This window comes from Ananas comosus, unplaced genomic scaffold (genome assembly GCF_001540865.1).
Source record: "Ananas comosus cultivar F153 unplaced genomic scaffold, ASM154086v1, whole genome shotgun sequence".
NCBI lineage: Eukaryota > Viridiplantae > Streptophyta > Magnoliopsida > Poales > Bromeliaceae > Ananas > Ananas comosus.
The window spans coordinates 72,044-86,781 of record NW_017893376.1 but is presented as its reverse complement, the minus strand read 5'-3'; the positions used below and the strand labels follow the sequence as shown (position 1 = coordinate 86,781).

The 14,738-nt window shown below is 37.1% G+C and overlaps 1 protein-coding gene across 1 annotated transcript; it reads left to right on the top strand.

Moving 5' to 3' along the window:
- Positions 1 to 2,724: 2,724 nt before the first annotated feature.
- LOC109705821 (probable linoleate 9S-lipoxygenase 5) lies at positions 2,725 to 12,590 on the top strand. The gene is made up of 7 exons (XM_020226600.1): positions 2,725 to 3,042; positions 9,855 to 10,098; positions 10,193 to 10,534; positions 10,625 to 10,818; positions 10,923 to 11,227; positions 11,307 to 11,570; positions 11,687 to 12,590. The coding sequence occupies exons 1-7, from the start codon at positions 2,731 to 2,733 to the stop codon at positions 12,438 to 12,440; spliced, it is 2,415 nt and encodes an 804-aa protein (XP_020082189.1). The 5' UTR covers positions 2,725 to 2,730; the 3' UTR covers positions 12,441 to 12,590.
- Positions 12,591 to 14,738: the final 2,148 nt, after the last annotated feature.

Sequence of the window (14,738 nt, the reverse complement as noted above, 5' to 3'; positions counted from 1 at the left end):
TTATAGATAGCTCAGAATGGACAAAATTATATTTACAAGAATTGTGTACAGAAGAATTGAATGAGAATGACAGTTTTACTCCTACATCCCAATGCTGCATTGTCGGACACACTAACTGAACAATAATAAAATAGATAAATAAATTTGGTTAGGCGAAGTGTAACTTGCAAGGGAAAACTAATATCTGGTAATGACAAACCACAAATCTTATATGAATTCATTGCGTACAATTAGTGCAAGTAAATTAGCATGGATCGATTATTTTTTCTGCCTTTTCCGCATACAATCCAAGGATACCGACAGACTGTTTACAGCTTGTTTGAATGCATAAATATCTTGTTCAGCATAACACGCTGATATTGATAGTTCAAATATAAGTTTGATAGAGCTTAAATTTGAATGAGAAGATATACCATTCCATTAATCATCATCCAATCTACTCCATTCCATTAATCAACATCCAATCTACTTCTTCCAAATAGGTTCGATGCTCACATATTTGGCATTTGCTATTTTATACTTTCTTGTGTTATTAATTTTGTTATCTGACATGCTGAATAGTTCCGAATTAGCTTTATATCCTTCGATTTATCGTAGGGTTTTATAATTTTATGTTTGTTTTATTCATGATTGTACATGTCAGACGCTAATAATCTATAAAATTGGATTGAATTGCCTAGATTTAACATTTGCCTCTTTATTTCGGGATAAGTGATAGTCTAGGTACATTTTGGCAGTGTATATATTCAATAATTGGTTACCAAACAAGGCTAATTCGGGCTACATACTTCCATTCCTATTATTTGCATTTTAGTATAATTGTGTGACTGAGCTCTCTTACTACAAATGCAGATAAGTAGCTAAGTAGTTGCATTCTATTACTTGGATTAGTTATTTATTATAAACTTTTTATTTTTTCTCAACTAATCTTCTATTACTTTTGTAGGAGAAATTTATTTTGTCAGAGATCAACAAAGAACACGTCATGGACATGCTACGTGATCGTTATAGGCAAAGAAAGTATAAGATGAAAGCAAAATATTACAATCCCGAAGCAACTTATCAACAAAACATACGAAATAAGCCTCCTTCAGTCCCAGAAGATCAATGGAAGTGGTTGGTTGAATACTTTGGTTCTGAGGTGTTTCAGGTAAAAAAATTGGTGGGTTAAAAAGTTTGCCTAATTGAATTAGAAAACTCATTATTAGTATGTCTAAAAGAAGGTGGTTTGTTTGTTTGTAAGGTTGACTTTTCATATAAATAATATATGGACATATATATTTGTATTATCTAAAAGTTAAAATATAATTGATAGTATAGATATTTTCTCAATTTTAAGAGTTATATGAAAACTACATATGGTAGCTGCCGGGAGGTGGTTCACACCTTTTCAAGCCTTATGTGTAGCTTGTGAGCTTGGAACGTTAAATGTTTCCAGGTCACACGATGTCTTGTTTACTTTCCATTCCTTGTTTATTTCTTAACTTCGTTCGCATGACCAAGTTTCTTTGTATGTTTATTGAATTAGAATTTATTTTTTCTCTCTATCTTTGAATGATATAACACGATCTAACGTAAAGTAACAGTTGGCCAACTCTTCTACATCATGGTAGGTTTACAAAGTTTTATAATCAGTAGTAACAAAGGTATAGGGCAACAAATAGTCATTAAAGAAAGTAGAAACGAAGGGTAAAACGGAGATGGAGACGAAGTTAAACACGAGCGTAGCGAACTTAAAGAACGCGAGCTGCATTAAATGGAGAATATACAGGTGCAACGAAAACAGGTTAATAAAGTCATTTATAGAGTAATAGTAGTTATAGTCATCTACGTAGGAGTCGAACTGCTAGTAACTAGAAGAAAAGTATTAAAAGGATATAATAAGTTCATTTGATTGAATTCCTTTCAGAATGAAAATTCTCTATTCATTTATCTAATTCTTATTTTCGTTTAGTGGTAATGGTATTAAACAGAACTTCTACACAGTTGGGTTAGTGGTAAAAAGAAAGATACTCAATCGAGTTTTTTCAGAAACAATCTATCAGGAAACGGGAATGTTTTCAAATGAATTATATATTTATGTACGATTTAATTTTGTTTTGTATTGTATTCTACAACTTTAAGATATGGAATAGAAGTGCGTCGGCAAGTATTGAAAAACTCGGTCAACATACACGGTAACAAACGTTCCTGGATAAAAAGAACAAAGAACTTGAGTAAGGGACATTTCACCTATTAGTTAAAAGTAATATATTCTAGGTATATNTTCAAATGTTAAAAATTGATCAGATAATTAATCTTAAATATTACATATTTAAAATGTTGCTAGGGGTAAAATTGGTATTTATAAAATATTGGATGACCACTTGACGGAAAGTGAACCTAAAGGGTATCTGTGAACATTTTTGATTTTAAGAGGGGTATTGATGATATTTTCTAGTTTAGAGGGTTATTCATGAAATTATGATTTTTCAAAGGGGTATTGATGAAATTATCCCTATAATATACATCTTTTTTTTGAGTGTATGAATATCATTGCTTATAGTAAAAAGTGGACTATGAATATATACTTTAACTATGTATAATGTCCTATCAATTTGATATATAATTAATTGATCAATTCAAGATTATGCCGATAATTAATATGAATTGATAGTTATTGTAAAATAATTTGTATCTCCAAAATTTAACCCCAAATTAAAGAAAATGATGTTCTCAATACAGCCATATATGCATGTCTGTGCGTGCGCAGATAACGGGGATCGGGGAGTGGTGGGGCAGGCGGCGTATTTGGAGAACTACATCAGCTTGCTGCCGTCGCTGGCGGCAGGGGAGTCGAAGTACAACGTGACGTTCCAGTGGGATGCGAAGACCGGAATACCCGGGGCGGTGATCGTGAAGAACCATCACACCTCCCAGTTCTACCTCAAGACGCTCACCATCGATGATTTCCCGGGCAAGGGCCGGATAGTTTTCGTCTGCAACTCCTGGGTCTACCCGGCCGACAAGTACAACTACGATCGCGTCTTCTTCGCCAATAACGTAAGTAGCCGGTTTAATATTTTTTTTTTTTTTGGTTGAGTTTTTAAATCTAATTCGTTCTAGTTACATGAAATAGTACAAATCTAGATTTAGTCAATTTGCTGATAATCAGAGAGAGAAATAAAAGTAAAAAAGAAAAAGAAACTGACTAGCAAGGCTGCTAGGGAGAGAAGAATTTATTCCTGATCTGATCATGACTCCCACGGACATTGCACTTATTAGAACCCATAGATGAATCAACAAAGAGAATTAAGTAGTCAAACAATACAGTGTATAGTGTTTGTTTTATATTATAGAGTTATTTGCGAGGTCAGGTATTCAAACCTATATATACATTGTTGAGAAATAGAATGTCCAAGCTTCGAGCACTAAACAGTATATAAATCCCAAAAGAGCCTAAGAAATGGACTTGATATATTTGTACCTTTTGTAAAGAATTCTTCTTTTTTTTTTTTCTTTTGGATTCTGCCTGTAGGTCTCCCTATTTTAAACTTCTTCAGTCTAAGTACTTCTCGAGGCTAAAAGTGCATATCTCAAATTTAATGTTACGTGTGATCTGTATCTAACTGCCTAACCCTAAGACTTCAGCAATGTTATTATGCTTACTCCTAAAAGTAAAATTGGCGTTTAAAATAAGTAGTTTTCTCGGACATGGAAAGGGTCCGCAATTCTATAAATTTCTATTGATTTTGAGTAGATTTTATTGTTGAAAAAATGCATAGAATTTTTCATTTTCTCGGAGGAATCCCATTTGTTCATCATCAGACCATTACACTAGGAAGTAGAAGTTACGTGTCTCATGATGCTGCTAGAATGATAAGTTCCTATTTTGGGGATCTGATTCTTGGTGTATTAAATACTAATTGCTCTGACTATGTGTTCATTCCTGCTTGGAACGACTATAAACAATGCAGCAGACAAAAAGATACCCGTCTGTCCCAGAAGGTGGTAGGTAGGCGTGTAATGTGGGCCGTGCCGGGCCTTCACCCGTGTCAAACTGGATCATGGGTTGGCCCGGCCCAGCCCTGTTAAAATCAGGGCCGTACCGTCACGGACCGAATTTTATGAATGCCCGGCTCAGCACGGTCCTCCGGTCTGACTAGCATAGGCCAGGCCGGGCTGGGCCGAGCCGGGCTCCAAGCCGGCCCTTTAAAATTTTATTTAAAAATAAAAAAATTAAAATAGTTTTCTTTTTATAATATGTTAGCTAAAGAAATAAAATTTATTAAAAAATATATACAGGAATAAATTTTTTAAATAATTTTAAACTTTTATATAATTTTCAAACTATTGAATAAACTTTTTTTTTTAAAATATTTAAAATAGATTTGTTTTAAAATTTTTTTCAAAAGGGCCTAAGGCCTTGTGCCCCAGGCCCTCTTTACCTCACCCCTCGAAAGTTGGGTAGCCAACCTGCCTCCCCAATTCCCAAAATCCAGCTGGTATCATCCACAACTCCCCAAGGCCAGCAGGATGTGGGCTTTCCAAGTCCAAAGGCCGGGCCGAGTTGGCCCAGCAGGCACGGCCCATGCAGGACGTGTCATGCCGGGCCGTGGGCCTAACTGTCGGCCCGACACGGCCCAGGCCTGTAATAGGCCGTGCCGTGGCTCAGTTGGAGCGGCCGAGCACGGCCCGTGGTGCTGGGTTGGGCCAACCCGGCACGGATGCTACAATACTCGTGTCGTGTTTAAGCCCGGCTCGTAGTCGTGCCGGGCAAGGTGGCCCGTGGGCTGCCAGGCCCGTTTTACATCCCTAGTGGTAGGTTTTATGCTCAATAATTACATGTATATATTCCCGCAAAATTAAAATAGGCCATTTTGCATAAAATATCTACTAGTTTTTCATTTTTTAAAAAAAAAAATTATTTTCTTCATTTTTATAAATTCAGATCAATTTTTTTTATAAACCGATCCAAATACCTCTATTTACTCTTTCTTACTCTTTTTCTCCTCCCATTTCCTCTCATCCTACTCCATCGCCTCAATGTCGCCATCATGCTCCTCACCTACCTCGCCCACGGGTGAGAGGCTGATGGTGAAGTTTGACTCGCTCGTGGTCGTGGCCGTTCTCGACCTTCTCCGACGAGGTCATCGCAATAGAGATGAGAGTGGCGCAGCTCGGAGCGCCACTAGAGATGAAGACATAGATGGCAGAGGAGGAGGACGATGGTTGCTGGTCGAGAATGCTCCTGAAGCAAGTTCGTGAGCATCACCGCAAAGGCAAGTTGGTGGCGGTAATGAGAGAGAAAAATATGATAGGTGACACGATATTGCACTATTTAAACCTATGTTGTATTATTTAGCAAAAATATTGCACTATTTGATACATTTAATAATGTATAAAATAATGCAACTTTCTTACTAAATAGTATAATTTTTTTAAATAGTGTAATATCGTGTGGCCTGCCACATTTTTCTCTCTCATTATCGTCACAACCTCGCCACCATCAGTCTCGCTCATGCCGCGAAATGTTTCGAAAGTATTTTCATCCAACAATTGCTGCCCTCCTCCTCTGCCACTTTCGTCTCCATCTCCGGTGAAACTCTGAGCAGCCATGATAATGAGCGGGTTAAGTTCATTGTCTTTCTCTCGCTCGTGAGGAATGCCACTATGTAAATGCGACGGAGGAGTTGGTGTGGAGGCAGCGGAGGTGGGATGAGCGCTTGACACTGCCGTTGGTGGCGGAGACATGCGCCCGCGAAAATGGGTGGAGGAGGGAGAATGGGTATTTAAGACACAAGGGTATTTTAGTTAGTTTTTAAAAATTCGATGCGAATATGCAAAAAAAAAAAAAAAAGTGGCAACTTTTGCAAAATGCAAAACGCAAAACTATAAATTTTTTCTGCAAGAAAGCTAATTTAAACAAAAACAAGTCTACATGTACACTTCAAAATAAGACTTAGATCTTACACCCTCTATCGTAGGTTCATAAAAATCCAAATAGCTTTTAGTAAGGGAAAAAAAAAATGATGTAACAAGTGAAAAAATAATGACCTTTTAGATTTAAATGGTGTAAGATGTACACTCCATTTTAGGGTATAATTACATTGCTCATTTCTAAATGAGCTAAAATTTATTATATTTGATATAGTGACTATTTTACCCTTAGTCGTAATTAGCAATGACGACCAATTAGGTCCTGTTTGGATACCCTTAAAAACGTAGTATAGTTAAACTATCCTACACCCGTAGGAAATTTATCCCATGAAGCGTTTGGGAAAAAAAAAATACCGTAATTTTTAGAGTATAGTTAAACTATACTCCAAAAAATGGAGTAAAATTATAATCCACTCTAACCAAAGAAAAAGAATTCCATTATTTTTTTTTAGATACAACTTTAAATTTTAAATTTCATTTTTCTTTATTGAAAAGAGTTGAAAAGATAAAATATTAATAATATGTAAAAGTAAAATAAGGCATAAAAAGTTAAGTGATCAAAAAGGAAAAAAATGAAACACAACCATGAAATCTCACCAAAATCAAAACCTATAACTCTCTAAAACCTCTCAAATCGGTCCAAAGTTGAAGAAAAATCCAAAGAAAACAATAATTCTTTTTCAAGAATCCGAATCAGATCAACAATTTCTCAAACAAAAATCAGGGGAACACAAAGATTCAAAAACACACAAATTCAAAAACTGATATAAACTCTATTTGTAGAATTTAAAATCTGAATAACATAATAATTTTACAGATTTAAAAATATTTGCATTAAAATCTTAACAATCTAATAATCCTACAAATTAGAAAAAATTTGCACTCTGTTTGTAGAATTTAAAACCCGAACAATGTTATAAATTTCTTCAAAAATAAAAATAAATAAAAAATCGTTATGAAATAACTGAAATAGGTTAATATCCAGACAATACTAAAAATCTCTCAGAAATAAAAAATTTTCTTTGAAAATTTCATAACTAAAAAATTCCAAATAACAGAAAAATACTAATCCTAAGTCCTAACAGGATGAGGGCGAGGGAAGATAAAAAGCTTTTTCTTGAAAAAACATATTCTGAATAACCACAATAGAAAACCGTACAAATTTTTTGACAAACGTGCCACATAATATAGGTACGTTCAATTTATCGTGATGGAAAGGGTAATTTAGTCTAAAAAATGACATTTGCTTTAATTTTTTATTATTAGAGAAGAAAACACCAGCATGTTTGGTAATGTTGTTGATTTTCTATTTTTTAAGTAAAATTTTATATAAAACAGTGTAAAAATGAGGGTAGATTGCTTGTAATTCTTGGTTTTCAAGGTATTTGTTTGGTATAGGAAAGTAAAAGTTTAGAAGTTCTTTTCCGCCTTCATGATTTATTTAAAAAACTTCTCATTTGTCAACTAGTAGGAATGCACTGCAAGCTAATCAATCTCGATAAAAATAGAAAAATCTACCCACCGACATATTAATTAAATGGTTAATTGCATACCATTTTCTGCAAACATAGCAAATTGTAAATATATATATTCCTATAAAATACAACTTTATTATGTTATCACTGCAAAAGCTGTAATGCGTAATGTGTTCAAATATACTCCTGCCGTCAGGATCCGTTAGAAAATTTTAATTAACCATAGGTAAAATATTTAAATCCTGGTTAGTCAATAAAATAAATTAATATTTTTATCCCTCTTATATTATACCTTCTTTTCTCAATCAAGTCCTAGAAATGGGAATTCTTAACTAGAATTTCTCCTTCTCTATTCATCCACGACGCGTGTTGTTACGCCTATATCGAACGCATGTTGCTTCTCCATTCAATTTCCTCTACGATTTTCTTATTTTGCTAAAAAAAAAGATTAGGAGAAAAAGAGTGAGAGAAGAGATTGCAACAATAGTGAAGTAGATTGGGTTTCAAAAACAAAGAAGATGAAGAAGAAGATGACCATTGAAAATTTTTGGAGAGAACATTTCTGTACGATTACAGCTGTTGGGGCGTTTGGAGGAATATATTTGTGATGACAAAATTGACATTTTACTTATCTACTATTAAAAACTAATTAGTTTTCTAACAGTAACAAATCAAAAGAACAAATATGAATATTACTGGACTTTTATAGGAATAACAGTTAAAAATTAATCTTTGTAGGAATATATTTGTTATTCGATATATTTACATGGAGCTGTATGCAATTAACCCTTAATTAAATAGTAAAGAACGTGTGTTGGAAAATAAATAACAATACCAAAACAAGACCTCATATTACAGATTCGGATCTGATTTAGGTGAAGCTAAACCTGAAACTAACTTGAGCACTTGTAGATTTATCCCCATAACATGTGGCTCAAATTTACAGAGTAAGGGCGTGTTTGGTTCGCCCCTTTTTTCACCCGAATCGAAATCGAAATTGGAATCGGAATGAACGAATCCGTTTGTCTAAGTTTGGTATACGAGATTTCCATTCCAATTCCGATTTCCGGATGAATGAGAATTCCCCCAATTACTTCTTTTTCCAATCCGGCTTAGGAGGCTGGATTAGATATTGAATCCGGACGAATTGATTTATTAGAATTAAAATATTTAACTTTTTTAAGTTTATTTTTTAATTAAAACATAAGTTTAAATTAAAAAATTTTATTTATAAATTAAATTTTAATTTGAACTTAAATTAAAAATTAAAATTCAATCAAGCATTTTGAATCTAATTTATAAATTTGAATTTAAATTTAAATTTAAAATTTAAAATTTTATTCAAATTTTATTTAAAAATTAAATTAAAATTACAGATTCAAATTGAAATTTAAATTATAATTTTAAGTTAAAATTTGAATAAATCAAATTTTAGTTTTATATTTTGAATTATCCGTTTAATTTTAAATTTTAATTTTTTTTAAAAATATATTTAAAATTTTGACATCATTTTAAAATTTTGACATAAAGTCTTAATATTTAATTTTTAGTTTAAATTTAAACTAATATATTATAAAGAGAAAATTGACATTTTAATTTAACCATGTTTCTGATATTTATCTGAACTAAACACCGACAATGAGAATGATTTATTCTGACTTCGATTTAAGCAGCGAACCAAATAGAATAAGGTAATAAATTATTCTGATTCCACTTCGAGCTTATTCTTATTCTGATTTCGATACCGATTCCGACTTCGATAAAAAATACACCATAAATGTATTGGTACTCCCTATTATAGAAGTCGAGGATGAGATTACAATATGCGGAAAAATGTAAGGGCCGGAACCTTTAATTGAAAAGCTCCATTGTGACAGTACATCAACGGTTAATTTGTACAACTTTTCACCTTAATATAATCATCTTTAGAACGGTGTTCTAATTTTACACAGGATAAAATCTATGGAATATGAACCCTCATGATGTTGGCTGCATTAGTTGCAAACATTTTTATGTAAATGAACTCCAACATGTCTGAAGAAATACTAAATCTGATCTTTAATTTCATGATTGGTCAATCATTGTGAGAATTAGCTAACCAATCAAAATTATGCTGACTACACGATTACTTCGGTTTTGCAGTTAAAACGAAGGAAAATTCTCCTCATGGTAGTATCACCATCGAAGTCTACTAAATTCATTTAATCTCGAACTTCAATTGATAATTCGTTAACTTGTAGATAAAGATACTCCGTTTGCCTCCAATTATATGGAAGACAAACTAATGAAACCAATTTTAGACTTGTATGGGCAATTTCTTAAGCTGAAACGAAATTCATTTGACCCTTGCGAGGGTTCCTATAAACAAATGAAACTGCTATCCTGCTTCACTGTGGTTTCTGTGGCATTCTATATATAAATTTGTTGTTGTTGTCGTTGTCGTTGTTGTGTTTTTGACAGACGTATTTCCGTGCAAACACACCGGCACCTCTGTTGCCATACCGAGATGATGAGCTCTACCACCTTAAGGGAGACAATGTAACCGGGCAACTACAAGAATGGGACCGTGTTTACAACTACGCCTACTACAATGATCTTGGGAATCCCGACTGGAGTCCGGCATTAGCTCGCCCTGTTCTTGGTGGTTCTGCGGAGTACCCCTATCCACGTAGGGGAAAGACCGGCCGCCCGCCTACGAAAACAGGCATATTATTGTAATTTTTCTTTCCGTAAATTATGAAATGTTTAAGCTACCGGAGAATGATCTTTACTAAATTTTTTATGTCCCCTTAAAATAGATCCTAACTCAGAGAGCCGACTGCCGTCGTTGAGCTTGGACATATATGTGCCCCGCGACGAGCGGTTTGGGCATCTCAAAATGGCCGATTTCCTCACCTTGGCTGTCAAGGCTGTTGCTCAATCTATACTCCCGCTATTGGAGTCCATCAGCAATGCTACACCATTTGAGTTCAACTCGTTCGATGATGTTCTGAAGCTGTACGAAGGCGGCATCCCGGTGCCCAATATCCCTTTGTTCGACGAGCTCAGGCAGAAGATCCCCTTCGAGATGCTCAAGGAGTTGCTCCGCACCGAAGGCAACCAGCGGTTGCTGAAGCTCCCCAAGCCACAAGTCATTCAAGGTTGGCAAAAATCGATGCTAGACCGGATAATTCTGCACACGTTGCTATCATCTACTAAATGAGGTTTGCTGATAAATAATTAATATGCAGCTGATGAGTGGGCCTGGCGAACTGACGAAGAATTCACGCGGGAAATGCTTGCTGGAGTGAATCCTCTCATCATCAAACGGCTTGACGTGTTCCCGCCGGTCAGCAAACTCGACCCGACCAAATACGGAAATCAGAACAGCACCATAACATCAGCCCATATTCAGAGCAACTTGGATGGATTGACAATAGATCAGGTCTATTTCCATATGCGTATATAAACGAAACATAATGCTATCACTTTTTTGGATATTTAAATGTGAGCACTAGAACAGAACAAATTAAACATTTTTTTCTGTAGGCATTGAAGGATAACAGATTATTCATCTTGGATCACCATGATACACTAATTCCTTATGTGAATCGCATTAATTCTACGGGAAATAAGATTTACGCCTCAAGAACGCTGTTGTTTCTAAAAGAGGACTCGACTCTCAAGCCATTAGCGATTGAGCTCAGCTTGCCCAGCCCAGACGGGGAACAACACGGTGCCGTCAGTGATGTGTACACACCATCAGAAAATGGCATTGAAGGAGCCATTTGGCAGCTCGCTAAAGCCTATGTCGCAGTAAATGACTCCGGCGTCCACCAGATCATTAGCCACTGGTTGATGCTCTGCTCTCTTGTTCTGATCATTTAACCACCATCATAATCTAGGTACTTAAGTCCTTAGTTTGTATTGCAGGTTGAACACCCATGCGACGATGGAACCGTTTGTTATTGCGACGAACCGACAACTAAGCGCGCTTCACCCAATCAACAAGCTCCTAAGCCCGCACTATCGCGACACGATGAATATCAATGCCTTGGCCCGCCAGACTCTCATCAATGCTGGAGGAATCCTCGAGCTGACCGTCTTCCCCGCACGGTACTCAATGGAGATGTCTTCTTATGTCTACAAAAGCTGGAACTTCATGGAGGAAGCTCTCCCTGCCGATCTCATCAAGAGGTAACACCAGTTGACAAAATTTAATTAACAGTTGCGCTGTTGCTGGCTAGATCTTCCTAATTATGCTAGTCATCAGCGAATAAGTTAAATACGACTATTATTATTATTTTCCACAGAGGAATTCTGGTCGGCGACGGCGAGCACCCCGACAAGCAGCAACTACTGATCAAGGACTATCCATATGCTGTCGACGGACTCGCAATTTGGCACGCGATCGAGACTTGGGTGTCCGACTATTGCTCCATTTACTACCCGAGCGATGCGGCGGTCCAAGCGGACGCCGAGCTGCAGGCGTGGTGGAAGGAAGTGCGTGAGGTCGGGCACGGCGACAAGAAGGATGAGCCTTGGTGGCCCGAGATGCAGGCGGTCTCAGAACTGACCCACGCATGCACGACCATCATCTGGGTCGCATCCGCCCTCCACGCGGCCGTCAACTTTGGGCAGTACCCTTACGCAGGATACATGCCGAATGGTCCCACTATCAGCCGGCGCTTCATGCCGGCGCCAGGGACAGTGGAGTACGATGAGCTGAAGACAAATCCAGATAAGGCGTTCGTACGGACTACCACCGGCATGCTGCAGACGATTCTCGTCTTGTCGCTAATCGAGATTCTGTCGACGCACACGTCTGACGAGAAGTACTTAGGCCAGCGCGACACGCCAGAATGGACGACCGACCAGAGCGCACTGCGGGCATTCGAGCGATTCAATGCGGCGCTGGCGCAGATCGAGGCAGACATCGTCAAGCGAAACCGCGATCCAAGCCTGAAGAACCGGAACGGCCCGGTGAAGATGCCCTACACACTGCTTTATCGGACCAGTGAGGCCGGAATCACGGCGAAGGGAATTCCGAATAGTGTATCTATTTGAATGAATTCCATGCGTTGTTATCGGGAAAAACGGTCTGATAATTAACAAGTCCCCATTACTACTAGGTGGGGCGTGAAATAAAGTGTGTGTTTCTTTCACCTATCCCCATTGCTAGGTGGGGTATGAAATAAAGTGTGTTTCTTTCACCTATGTGTGCTAAAGGGGTACAATTCCGTGCATAGAATTTTCTATGCATAGATTGATCCAATTGCTGATTTAACATAATTATTTGGCATATTGAATAGTAAAATTTACTCGGCTGCTAAATTTTTAGCAAAATTAATTATATTAAAAATCAGCAGCTAAATGAACTTCGTTCGTTGAGAATCTTATGCTCGGAATTGTAGAAAATTTGCTTTATTGTGCCAAATTATGCAAGTATAATTATTTAATCTTTTTTTCTTTTCTCTGGACTTGACCTGCGGGCCTCTACAACGCCCTTTTATCCAATCCTTGCACACATCAAAAGAACCCAACCCTAGGGAGGTCGGGGATTAAATCCCCGAAAGAATGCCAACCTAGGAGTGGAAACCCCAACCTCCAAGATCTTTTAGCCCAAATTAAATTTATTTTAAAACTTGAGAGGAGGTTTAAAAAAAAAAAGATCATACTATATAATATTATTATTACACAGATAAGAATTAGATACTTCATGTTGATGCATGGATCGAATCAAAAGATATTAGATTGTAATGGAGGTGTGAATGATGTTTTGATATGATGTTAAGGGGCAGACGTTATCATGTATATTAGCTTGAACTACAAAATTTGGATAAGTAGTATGGTTTCAAATAATAATACAAAAAAATTGTAAAAAATTGTATCTCGGCGTCTGACTTGTCAACAAATAAAGGTTGAGCATTGTGTACTTACTAACAAGCTAGCTTCAGAATCTTCCAAACCTTGAGTGAAATGAGACCAGATCAAGATGGATTCCGTCGTTTGATTACCTTGAGTCCAGGCCGGATATGTAGTGTGGTGACAGTGGACAAATTGATGAAGTTTGCTCACTTCCTACCTGTGTAAACTATGGTCCTAGGAGCGACTTGCACAGTTGTATACGAATGAGATAGTAAGGTTATATGGAGTGCCTACCTCGATAGTATTAGATTGAGACTCGAGGTTCATCTTGCATTCTTGGAGAAGCCCACAGGAAGCCTTGGGTACTTTATTGCACTGAAGTACAGCCTTTCACCCATAAAACAATGGACAGTTTGTCACGCCCGGGGACCACCAATTTGGCCGGTTCGGGCACGCGAACAGACGCCGAACGGACAGCACCTCCCCTGTCCGCCCAAGGCTCCAACAACATGTATAATACAAGCAATTTAATACAAATGAATGCAATTATACAAGATTTGTACGGAAGCAAACAACAACCAATTCATACGTGAAAGCATCGAAACTAACTAAACATTCATACACATACGTGTCATTTGATTACATTTTAATCAAATACAAGTAATCTATTACATTTACATTCACTCTATCCATCCATTTACATCACATTAGCCTTTAACCAAAATATAAGGTTTACATCATTTTACATTATTAGTTTAACATACAAAAGTTGAATGTACAAAGGGTATGCCTATAGTCCGAGGGCCGCTAGCTACGGTACAATACCCTTGCCTCGATCCTCCGCCGCCCCACTTGCGCACGGATTTGCAGGGTTAGTGATAATGAGAACTAAAACGAAGTTCCCAGTGGGTTCGGCCACCGACCGCGCCGATTCACCCACTAGGTCTATTTCAGGCATATGTATTTTAATAAAGATAGATACCGGACCATCTAATGCAATTACTAATACAATGCCTACAAAACAACTGTCAACAGATAGATAGATAATCAAATACATGAATCTGATGCATGCATATTCATTTCTCATTTTACTTGGCCTTTGCCCAATCTTTCCAGGGTTCATCAAGTTCATCCAAACTCACATCTCACATGTCCCATCTACCGGGATTAGTATTTTTAAAATGCCCCTGAGGGATCGATCCCATCTACCGGGGAAGGCAGATGGCACTGTCGCCCGAGGGATTTTCGCCGGGCACTCCCACCCGTGGTGTCTACACTTCGGAGTATACCGCTTGAGGAGTAGCAACCTCTCTCAAGCCGGAACCAATACATGTGAGTATGATCCCATCCTCAATTTGAGGAAGTATGGCCAAACCTGTCTCATGCCACAATATCTCATAATATCATTCTGGGTTAAACCTTGTTTAACTATTCACTTTTCGATGCCAATCGAGTCACTATAGTCAATGTCACATTTGTTACTATTGTCATAGTCTA